The sequence below is a fragment of the Oncorhynchus keta genome, chromosome 17 (assembly GCF_023373465.1).
Source record: "Oncorhynchus keta strain PuntledgeMale-10-30-2019 chromosome 17, Oket_V2, whole genome shotgun sequence".
NCBI lineage: Eukaryota > Metazoa > Chordata > Actinopteri > Salmoniformes > Salmonidae > Oncorhynchus > Oncorhynchus keta.
The window spans coordinates 41,916,937-41,928,777 of record NC_068437.1 but is presented as its reverse complement, the minus strand read 5'-3'; the positions used below and the strand labels follow the sequence as shown (position 1 = coordinate 41,928,777).

Genomic DNA, 11,841 nt, shown 5'->3' with positions numbered 1-11,841 from the left:
TTTTTTATTGTGAAACAAACAAGAAATAAGACAAAATAACTGAACTTGGGCGTGCATAACTATTCACCCCCCCCCCCAAAGTCAGTACTTTGTAGAGCCACCTTTTGCAGCAATTACAGCTGCAAGTCTCTATAAGCTTGGCACATCTAGCCACTGGGTTTTTTCCCCATTCTTCAAGGCAAAACTGCTCCAGCTCCTTCAAGTTGGATGGGTTACGTTGGTGTACAGCAATCTTTAATTCATACCACAGATTCTTGGATTGGGGTCTGGGCTTTCACTAGGCCATTCCAAGACATTTAAATGTTTCCCCTTAAACCACTTGAGTGTTGCTTTAGCAGTATGCTTAGGGTAATTGTCCTGCTGGAAGGTGAACCTCCGTCCCAGTTTCCACGAACAATTTCCCTGTATTTAGCGCCATCCATCATTCCTCCAGTTCTGACCAGTTTCCCAGTCCCCGCCGATGAAAAACATGGGATGGTGTTCTTGGGGTGATGAAAGGTGTTGGGTTTGCACCAGTGTTTTCCTTGATGGACAAAAAGCTACATTTTAGTCTCATCTGACCAGAGTACCTTCTTCCATATGTTTGGGGAGTCTTCCACATGCCTTTTGGCGAACGCCAAACAAGTTTGCTTATTTTTTTCTGGCCACTCTTCCGTAAAGCCCCACTCTGTGGAGTGTACAGCTTAAAGTGGTTCTATGGACAGCTACTCCAATCTCCGCTGTGGAGCTTTGCAGCGCTTTCATGATTATCTTTGGCAGCTTCATTAAATAGTACCTGCAAAACACCAATCTTGACGTCAAAAGTGAAGAGGCGACTCCGGGATGTTGGCCTTTTAGGCAGAGTTCCTCTGTCCAGTGTCTGTGTTACTTTGCCCATCTTAATCTTCTGTTTTTGTTGGCCAGACTCAGGCATCTGTTTCTCAAACTAGACACTAATGTACTTGTCCTCTTGCTCAGTTGTGCACCGGGGCCTCCCACTCCTCTTTCTATTCTGGTCAAAGGCCGTTTTCTCTGTTCTGTGAAGGGAGTAGTACAGAGCGTTGTATGAAATCTTCAGTTTCTTGGCGATTTTTCGCATGGAATAGCTTTAATTTCTCAGAACAAGAATAGACTGACGAGTTTCAGAAGAAATCTTGAGTCTGTAATCAAACCAACAAATGCTGATGCTCCAGATACTCAACTAGTCTAAAGACCAGATTTATTGCTTCTTTAATCAGGACAACAGTTTTCAGCTGCGCTAACATAATTGCTAATGATCAATTAGCCATTGGAACACAGGAGTGATGGTTGCTGATAATGGGCCTCTGTAGATAATCCATAAAATCCTGCCATTTCCAGCTACAATGGTAATTTACAACATTAACAATGTCTACACTGTATTTCTGATCAACTTGATGTTATTTTAATGGACAGAAAATGTGCTTTTCTTTCAAAAACAAGGACATTTCTAAGTGACCCCAAACTTTTGAACGGTAGTGTTGTATAGTGATGAGCATTTTTTATATATACTTCTATAATACAAGGGAAACAATGTATTCTGGGAATGAATGAAAACTGAAGGAAAATTTAAATAAATATTCTCTCACAAAAAGAACAAAGTCAACATTTGTGTTTCCATAGTCACGGTGAAAGCATGTTGGGGAACGTTTTTGTATTGAACACAGATCTGAGCGACATATACAGACCAGCTCTCAAAGCACTAACCCCTACTTCATAGGAACTAATTACTGTATCTGTAAAAAAAAAAAAAAAATCTTTACAAACAGACTGAATAAAATAATATTCATATACATAATTGCAAGAAAAAACAAGAGAGCCACAGACCATGTTGAAAAGTGAATGAAATGAGTAAGAAATAAAACAACGCAAGGGGACCAAAGTGTAGCAGTTGATTCAATGCGAGCTACATCTGAAACACTTCAATTTTCTCTGTCTTTGTTTGGCACCCTAGTTCACTACTGCTGTCTCAATGTATTTCACATGTAGTTCATTATACACAACTCCACAAAGGCTCTTAATACAAAATATAAATATTCTCTATATACAGAACAAAAGCGCATAACTTTGATCAGCTGTGTATCTGTACACATTCGTGCGTACTGTCCGAGTGTATGCAGCTGCCTAGGTGTCTTTGAATCTGTTGACACCGAGTTGATGAGGATCAGAGTGTGATGATGACTGCTGTTGCCAGTTTGTTACATATATATTTCAAACATAGATAAATGAGGGAATAGAGTTAATCACAGGTCAGCATGAATGCGAGGTATTTCACCTGAGAGATCATCCGTTGAGATTGGAGAGGACTATACCCCTTTTTATCTAACCTAAAGCCACTATGCCCTCAAACATTTGCTGCCAATGTTTAGTGGAAATATTTGGGTACGACATCAAAACACTTAATTGTTTACACAGAAAAATCTTATGATACACCAGGATCCAAAAATAGAATCACACATTTGTTTTTTTCCATAGAAAATGGTAAAAATGATTCTTCAATTTCCTTACATAATACATTTTTGGGAACTCAGCTCAGAGGTCAAAGGTTAAGAATCGGGACATCAAAGAGGTCACACAGGCCTTCGGTTTCGTCCAGGTTATATATGTAGTCGTGGTCACCCGGAGGAGGAGATAGACGGAGGAGTGGAGAGAACACTAGGAAAAAGAGAGGGACATAAGAGATTAAAAGTAGTGATGCACCGATATGCCATTTTTGGCTGATACCCGATATTTTCCTTGTCAAATACCCGATACCGATAACCGATATAAGAAAAATGTACAAGCATTCTAGTACAGTTAACACACACGAACGCAGAGATCTAAAACACTGCATCTCAGTGCAAGAGGCGTCACATAAGTCACTGGTTCGAATCCAGGCTGTATCACACCCGGCTGTGATTGGGAGTCCTATAGGGCGGTGCACAACAGGACCAGCTTCGTCCGGGATAGGCCGTCATTGTAAATAAGAATTTGTTCTTAACCGACTTTCCTAGTTAAATAAAGGTTACACACACACACACATACATACACACACACACCACACTGACCAAAAAGTTATTTTGTAGGCATTAACGTATGTCCCCATTACCAGTAAAACAATCAAAACCTATTTATTTCACTTACTTGCTGCGCTGTTTCGTTGTTCATTTGTTCAGTCGTTTCGTTCTTAACCAGGATTTCTATGGAACGCCGTTTGGGTCTTTGCGTGTCAAAAAAAGATACACGTCAAATAACACTATTTGACGTGTTAAATAAGCTTGTTGAACAATCAGGACCTGAATATGACTGCACGTCACATAATAATTTAACGCATTCATAATTTTTGTACGTAGTTATTACACATTGATTACACTATCACTCGTATTTCATATATCACTCGTATTTCATATATCACAACGATTCATCAATACATATGCTATGATGCTGGTAAAGTTGTCTCGCGCACCTACAGTGCTGGTCATAAAAAAAAGCTAGCTAGCTCGCTCATGGATGCAAACAATGTTCTTCCCCAAAAGTATAGCAAAACGACAATCTGTTTCAGTAGCTATAGTTAGCTAGCTAATTATATAGCTAGGCGTCATCATCTAAAATAACCCTACTTTATAAGACAGTTCTTATTTGATTAATGGTGGTCGGACCCATCTATGTGAAGCTGGTCCTTCTGTGGCACAGTTGGTAGAGCATGGCGCTTGTAACGCCAGGGTAGTGGGTTCGATTCCCGGGACCACCCATACGTAGAATGTATGCACACATGACTGTAAGTCGCTTTGGATAAAAGCGTCTGCTAAATGGCATATATTATTATATTATAAGCTAGCCACAATAAGGATTAGCCACAATTGTTGACTTTGCGGTTAGCCTTCAAAATAAGAGTTTGTAATTGACAGTGATGCAAATGAATACAAATAATATAATTCTGCCAGTATTGAATAGATCATGCTAAATGAGGTTGGAATGTTATAGAAAATCAACAAAAGACAATAATTTGTTAATGTGACAAAAATCTGTTGAAATCACACTGGATGTACCTTACCTATGGATTGTGGATCAATGACATGGGGTATCAGTCTACTCAGTGACACCCAGAGAACATTAGCATCATAGCTCTTATTGCAGGACTCTGAAACATGTTAATTGAGACAAATGTATTGTCAACCTGTGTGTATTGAACACTATTCCTGAGGAAAAACAATACTACGTGGATGTTTTGGAGTCTGATAAAAAATATCTTGAGTATTGAGTAGACTGATACCCCATTTCATTGATCCCTAATCCTTAGGTAAAGCTGTACAGTGCAATATGAATGTCAATACACACAATAGGCTAACTGGGAAGGTGCTTTCACACAGTCACAGTCCTGCGATAAGAGCTACAATGTTAATATTTGCATAAACTCTTCAGTTGTGTTCTGTGGGTGTCACCGAGTAGACAGATACCCAATTTCATTGCTTCACATTCCAATCCATTCCATTAACATTATCTAGTCTAAATATGGCAAGATTCCACCAATTAACCTTTTACATCACTTTCAAAGAGGTACTTTTATTTTGAAGGCAAACCGCAAATTCCACTATTGTGTCAAATCCTTATTGTGGCTTGCTTCACAACACATAACCCAGTCTGGTCGAGCCTCACTAGCCAGATGAAGCTAGCTGGCTGCTTATAATGTTAGCTTTGGGCAACAGGTTTAACTAGCTGGCTAGCTACTTACGGTAAATTCAATTTCAATGGGCGAACAATAAGTGGCTACCTAGCTAATACTTACTCACAAGGATTCCTAAATCATTTCTAATAATAATGAAAATGACTGCAGTTGTAGGCTGGTTGTATTGGTGCTAGCAAGGTACCAAGCTACCCCAGAAGTTGCGGTCGGACAAATAATGCTTTATTACCAACGCGGTATTGTAAACACGTCGTTTGTGGCCGGTGTTTGCAGACCTTTTTTGTACAGCTTTGACAGTGCTACTGATAGTAGTGGTGGCACTTGGCGTGCACATGCAAATTCAAAACACACAACATTCTATAATAGAACTCTTATATTATTATACTGTTATTTTACATGTCAAATTAAAAGCTTTATTTAACGTTGAAGTGTTATTTGACGTGTATCTTTTTTGACACGCAAAGACCCAAACGGCATTCCATCGTATGTCGTGAAGCTAATAGCAGGGACGCTATTACTGTGTAACTTCCGGTAGGGCAACATCTGGTTGTGTGTACTGTGCTCGACCAGTCGGCGAAAACCAACATCACCCATGACAGAGAATAGTTGATTGTCAAGGGCAATGAATTCCATTATATTGGCGTTAATGGATTTTGCCTTTGAGTTGTCTCGCTGAATTGTTCTTACTCTTTCAAATGACTGCTCGATCCACACAGCAGACATTGTGGGCTAGGTTAGGAATGCTGTGTTACACATGTAGCGCAACATTTTACATGGCGTCATTACGTTATATAGGTATGCACGTCAGTTTTGACATCGGCGTTAAACTAGACATTGGGCCGATACCAATGTTGGCATTTTTAGCTAATATCGGCCGATGTTCACCGATATATTGTGCATTCCTAATTAAAATTAAAAGACAATCCTCTTTTAGTTGTGATAGGTTAACTAAATCTTTGCTGATCCACGTCAGCAGAACTGTATACTTAAGCAAGAAGGCCTGTTGTGTGGTGTGGTATATGGCCAATATACCACAGCTAAGGACTGTTCTTATGCACGTCACAACGCAGAGTGCCAGGATACAGCCCATAGCCGTGGTATATTAGCCATATACCACAAACCCCAGAGGTGCCTTATTGCTATTATAAACTGGTTATCAATGTAATTAGTTTTGTTTTGTCATACCCGTGGTATATGGTCTGATATACCACGGCTGTCAGGGAATCAGCATTCAAGGCTCGAACCACCCAGTTTATAAATGTCAACTTACCCTCGGAAGACATCAACTCCTCCAACAGGTCTGCACTCATGATCTCTACTCAGAGAAATGGTGTGAAAGAGAGGGAGAGATATGGGAAATGAGGATGAGGGGTTAGAATAAAGATATACAACATCTATTCTGGTATCTATAATTTCAAATTATTGTCTATACATTGATATAATCTGTAATAGCATGTTCATACAGTGGTTACACATGTCAACTCCTTCAATAGACTTCATACTATTTTGAGGTGATCTTTACCTTTAGTCGGGTCAAACATGTCAGAAAGTTCTTTGGGGAAATACAGCACTACAAACAGAAGACAGAAAACATTAGTCACTCACTCAACAACTCCCAAAAACGATTGATACAAAGAGTATCTAAACACACTAAATAAACCTAGACTGATGTAAATTTAATAGTTATGCGGTATCCCCCTTGTATGAATTTGTACCAGGATAGAGAAGCATCATGATCTTAGGGAAAGAGCAGATGACACTTACATTCTGAGGGGTCAGCCTTGATTGGTTCAAAGACTGCTGAAGAAGAACAGCAGCCATCCAATGAGGCAGAGGACTGGAGAGGCTGGGTGTCCAACAGGGGAGTCGATTGGGCATTTGTGTTTGTAGTGGGTGTGGAAACAGTCAGTGTGCTGGACACTGTAAAAGAAGGATGGTGATATAAGTGACATCTTTTTCTGCAATTTCATTTCATCACGTAATAACTACGCTGCTCAGATAAAGACCAAAATCGTACCTGCAGTGGTGACTGCCTGATTCGAAGTAGCTGTGCAGGCAGGTAAGAGTGTGGCAGGACTGGGGTTGGAGGAATGGGCCAGAGGCTGGCTGGGCTGTGAGGGGGCAGTAGGTGTCTGTTTTGTGTTGGCAGCAGCAGCAGCAGCAGGCACTGGAAGGCTCTGGAGCATGTCCTCGGGTGGGGGGACGGACAGCACCACTGGAGACGGGCTGGATGGGTCCTTGTTCACAAGGAGAACCTCAATGGGTCCTGCTGAGCTCTTGAGACGGATCTGATACTTCTTCTGTCCAATCAGTACCTGCCAACAATCACTCAGTCAGACGGTCATGGCACAGGGAAGTCCAACTCAGATTCTGTAGAGCTGCTGCGTGTAGGCCTTGGTCTCAACCCAGCACTGACACAGTTGATTCATATAATTGTATAAATCGTTGTCCAGACTGCGATTCGTTTATTTTTAAAAGTAGAATTAGTGCTAGGCTGGAACAGAAGCCTGCACAACCGTGACTGGCTACCATCCACATCGCTCCAGCCAAACTGAAGTTTCTTCTTCACAGTGAGTCTAGATTTGCCTTCCTCTCGCTATGATTTCTAGAATACGAACACATTCTGACCGTTCTGATTGGTCCCAGATACCGAAGGGTTGGGCAAGAGCCAGCCTACATAATGACCTTATCAACTTTGCTATTCTGATTGGTTAAATTTGTTTCAGACGATCCAATCGCTGATTGATTTATTTTGTACAACGCCCATTTTGAAGTCACACAAACGATCTCTAGGATTGCTGATTCAGACTGAATGTATGTAGCAATCGATAGAGAAGAGGAATTAAATTCAGGGTGTGTCGTCAGGCCATGCACAACCAACAGCTCGCCAGAATCCAAGTTGGAGACCCCTGGTCTGAGGATGGTGAGATAGAAAGGGGAGAGTAGTTGGGTCTAACAGTACAAACACTTACCGACTCAGGTATGGGCACCTCCAGTTGTGTGCCTGTGGGAGCGCGGATCGCTAGGAGAGTGTCACCTATGGAGGCCAGAGATGGGGTGAGTGGGATTTTTTAAACTATTATTATAATTTATTTTTTTAAATAGGTAGAACCAACAGGTAATTGAAGAACACAGAAAAATATAAGAGAGAAACGTACCTTTGAAAGCACTACAGAGGTCTTCATGTTTTACATAAGCCATAGTGTGCTTGTGTTAAGGGTCAAGAGTTTATTTACTACTGCAACATGAATTTAAGAACTAAGCATTGAGTTAAAAATCTGATCACTACCATCTAAAGCATCTTGGGGTGACCTTAACCCATTTTGGCGCAGCGGTCTACGGCACTGCATCTCAGTGCAAGAGAAGTCACTACAGTCCCTGGTTCGAATTCAGGCGGTATCACATCTGGCCGTGATTGGGAGTCCCATAGGGCAGCGTACAATTGGCCCAGCGTCGTCCGGGTTTGGCCAGGGTAGGCCGTCATTGTAAATAAGAATTTGTTCTTAAACTGACGTTCCTAGTTAAATAAAGGTGAAATAAATAAATACAAATATCTAGTAACTAACACGCTAGATCTGCTAAGCTTAGTGACTACTAGACAGAGGGATTGTAGTTGAGGATATGGGCTGTTCTGTGAGTCGTCTGTGACGTTCATGATGCTCTGCTGGACCCAGACCCTCTGCTGATCCAACTCGTGCTCCCGCTTGTCCAGATCATCCAGTTCTGCCTTCAGATCAATGAGTTTATCGGCTATCTCCTGTGTGTTACAGCCAGGACCAACACCCCTGGGGACAGGAAACAGGTATCACAAAGAAATGTACCGTGTTGTGGTATCAACAATTTGCATATCTACTTTCACAGGAAATGTTTATAGTTTTCAAAATCTATTTCAGAAATGGAGCACAACACAGGAAGTGTTATCACTTAGGAACGGCTATGGAGGAAAAAGTGGCGCTCTCGGAATGTTCAGACAGAAACCCCATTGACCCAACTCTCTAAATATATGACTCTGGATAACACACAACAGTCAACGGCAAGGCATTGGTAGGAACACAGTTAAGACACCTCTCCTTATCTGACCTCACTTACATAACAGACAGCTAGCACACTTGTAGTTTCTGAATGGCGAGAGGGTGTCACCCAAGATTTACTAACAGAGCCCATAACGCCATGCCCTTCACTTACTTCCACTGAATACTGTTCTTAGACTTCTTCTCGATCAGTCCGATGCCCTCAAGCACATTGGTGATGTCGTAGATGCGCCGCTTCTGTCTTACAGCTAGGGTGTCTGCTGCCTGTGGGAGAGAAAGAGTGGTCAATGTTATTTATACATTGGTGTAGAGCAGTTTGGGGGTCCATTGAACAAATCCACAGCTAAAAACAAATAGCTTGGTAGATTCTATAACGTTGAGGAAGCTTAGCTATTCATGGGCTTCAAAGTTACACATAACTGAGTCTTCAACAAGCACTTACAGCAATAAACATATGGCTAGTGCTGATAACTACGATGGGTTAATCCTCATTACTGCAATGGGATGACATATATTCTATTGTGGTCAGTCACGCCCAGCCTAAACAAAACCTAACATATTGTCAGCATAATTTAACCAATAAATAATTTTGACTTGCGGATTTATTTATTTTCTAGCTACATAAAAGGGTGTGTGACTCTGAACCGGGTTCGGGTTTTAACTGTTTTGCCAGATCCAGTTCATAACAACAATGTGCAGCCTTCCGTGCTTGTCTTCATTGCGGCTGCAGGGGGCAGAATATATAAAGTTAGCTGGCTAGCTTGCTGCTTAGTACCTCAACCAATGACTGTATGACCTCAACAGAGGAGTTGAAGTAACGTTACTTGGCAACTGGCTAGCCAACTTTTCCTACATTCAGTGTACGGGCAAATTGTAACAAACGAGGGAGTTAATTGAACTATTCAAACACATAAACAGAAGAAAAAAAACACTTGACCCAACGTATCACGCTGATGGCTAATGTTAGCTAGCGAAAACCTTGAATTAGATTTACTACCAGTAGCAAGCCACAAGCTACATTTACATCCGCGTGCCAACAACAAAGAGTAAGGCATGCTTACTGCTTTCAGGTCTAGAACTCCATCCTTGGCCTCTTGTAGCAAAGATACAAATTTGGTTGTAAGCAATCCTAGACTCTTCTCGTGTCGACTTGGGGTTTGAGGTTGAAGCGAGTCTCCCATAGCTCCAAATTCGGTTCTTTCCGACTCCAGCTCCATGATTAGGAATTATTGTTCGAATCCGTACAACAGTAACGTTAGCTAGCCGGCCCCAAACTCACTTGCTAGCTAGAAACCCCTTTACATTCGCCGTGCTAAAGTGCAATTTACCTATATAAAATACTTTGCATGGTACCAATTGTAGGATAATCCAATATGGTCCGGTCCAGATTATTGACCTGATAATTTTTTTTAAACAGGCCTGCAAAATATTTCAACGAGCATACGGTCCGAAGCAGTTGGACACACGAGGTATGCTGGGATGGTTTGGTTTGTGAAGCCAAGGGGCCACCTGCAAAACATGAGATACTATGAAAAGCGTACACTATAAATTGTAATCGTTTTACTTGACAAGAAAGTCATCTGTTGCTAGTAAAGCATTTCGCAATATTAGATATTACCTCATCACATATGCTAAATCACAAGATCATTAAATGTTTGTTTATTATAGATTGGACTGCAAATGTGGCCCTTTAGGGACAGTTCTATTTTCTACATGCCCTAACTATTTTCACTTTACAGTCAAATAATATAATACATTTTTCGAGGATATGCTTAGGCTAAATCTTTAGGATTTTACAGTTTGAGAAATGCTTAATCAATTGCAATTCATGTACCAGGAAATTAAAAATGAGAATATGTGGTGCCTATTTTGTCTGATATTACTACTTTTCTTTCATTGCATACTCATTATATCGCATACATGAAGAAAATCTCAGTGGTAATGACAAAAAAGCTATGGTCACGCTAGTGACAATGACTGTGTAATAAATAGAGAATTATAGATGGCAAATTATATTTACCAGAACACTGTTTGTGCAAATGTGCGCATGCGTGTACGCCTATGTCTGTCACTTTGGAGAAGAGGAGCGCAGAGTGCTGTCACTATGGTTGGATCTGAACAACATGTATGGTGTGTTCAATTGTTCTGTGTGAATATGCATCTACCTCCTCATCTTCTTCCGAAAGGTTAATAGACCCAAAAACTTTCCTCCTGGTCCACAACCCATTCTAATATTTGGGAATCTTGTGAAAGACCTGGAGATGGTAGGTCTTGTATACAACTCTATTATTATGCTATTCTTCTAACTTTCATTAATAATCAATAAATACTTGATGTGTCAGATTAAAAAACCATAGCCTACTGTAAGTCTTCCTTGCAATATGAAGCATCTATGAAATACTTTCCTCAAAGCAACCTTTGCACATAAACCTAAAATTGAGTAACATGTCTCTTGGACATGAAAGGTTTATGTCGCATGTAATCTCTAGGCCCGGGCTATTAAACTATATTCTTAAATGGGCCAGATGAAAAAATATATATATTTTTTTACATATACATATGTGTGTGTAAGAATTTAACTGCAGGGATGGCGGTCATTCTCCAAAGGAACTGTGTAAAAAAAGATAGGTACAACCACTAATAAAGCAATTTTCTTAAGATTAAATGTTGCTAAAACTCAAACCAATTTGAGTTGAGGTGCAACCAAAAAATGTGATCATCATTGAAAGGTGCAATATGCAGAAATCGCTCCGCCATTTCCTGGCAGCTAAATTTCTAATAGTTCGCCCAATTTCCAGGGTTTTAAAGTACTACTTAATTATTTTTGGGGGGGTATCTGTACTTTACTATTTATATTTTTGACTACTTTTACTTCACCACATTCCTAAAGATAATCATGTACTTTTTACTCCATACATTTTCCCTGAAACCCAAAAGTACTTGTTACATTTTGAATGCTTAGCAGGTCAGGAAAATGGTCAAAATTATGCACTTATCCAGAGAACATCCGTACTGCTTCTGATCTGGTGGAATCACTAAACACAAATGTTTCGTTTGTAAATGATTTGAGTGGTGGAGTTTGCCCCTTACACATTTTAAAAAATGTCATTTTTAAAAATGGCTTAATATAAGCAATTAGAAATTATTTAT

The 11,841-nt window shown here is 40.4% G+C and overlaps 1 protein-coding gene across 2 annotated transcripts; it reads right to left on the bottom strand.

The window, feature by feature from the left end:
* Nucleotides 1-1,167: 1,167 nt before the first annotated feature.
* LOC118395866 (transcription factor E2F4-like) lies at nt 1,168-10,191 on the bottom strand. 2 transcript variants are annotated; one of them, XR_008066627.1, is made up of 11 exons: nt 9,753-10,191; nt 8,846-8,955; nt 8,285-8,445; nt 7,819-7,863; nt 7,633-7,697; nt 6,678-6,975; nt 6,425-6,580; nt 6,183-6,230; nt 5,931-5,975; nt 3,121-3,196; nt 1,168-2,652 (listed from the first exon to the last, which is right to left on the bottom strand). XR_008066627.1 is itself a non-coding variant. In XM_052466074.1 (10 exons), the coding sequence occupies exons 1-10, from the start codon at nt 9,906-9,908 to the stop codon at nt 2,537-2,539; spliced, it is 1,200 nt and encodes a 399-aa protein (XP_052322034.1). In that variant the 5' UTR covers nt 9,909-10,190; the 3' UTR covers nt 1,168-2,536. The 2 variants fall into 2 exon arrangements, 1 of the variants encoding a protein (XP_052322034.1); XM_052466074.1 differs by lacking the exon at nt 3,121-3,196 and having other exon boundaries at nt 9,753-10,190.
* Nucleotides 10,192-11,841: the final 1,650 nt, after the last annotated feature.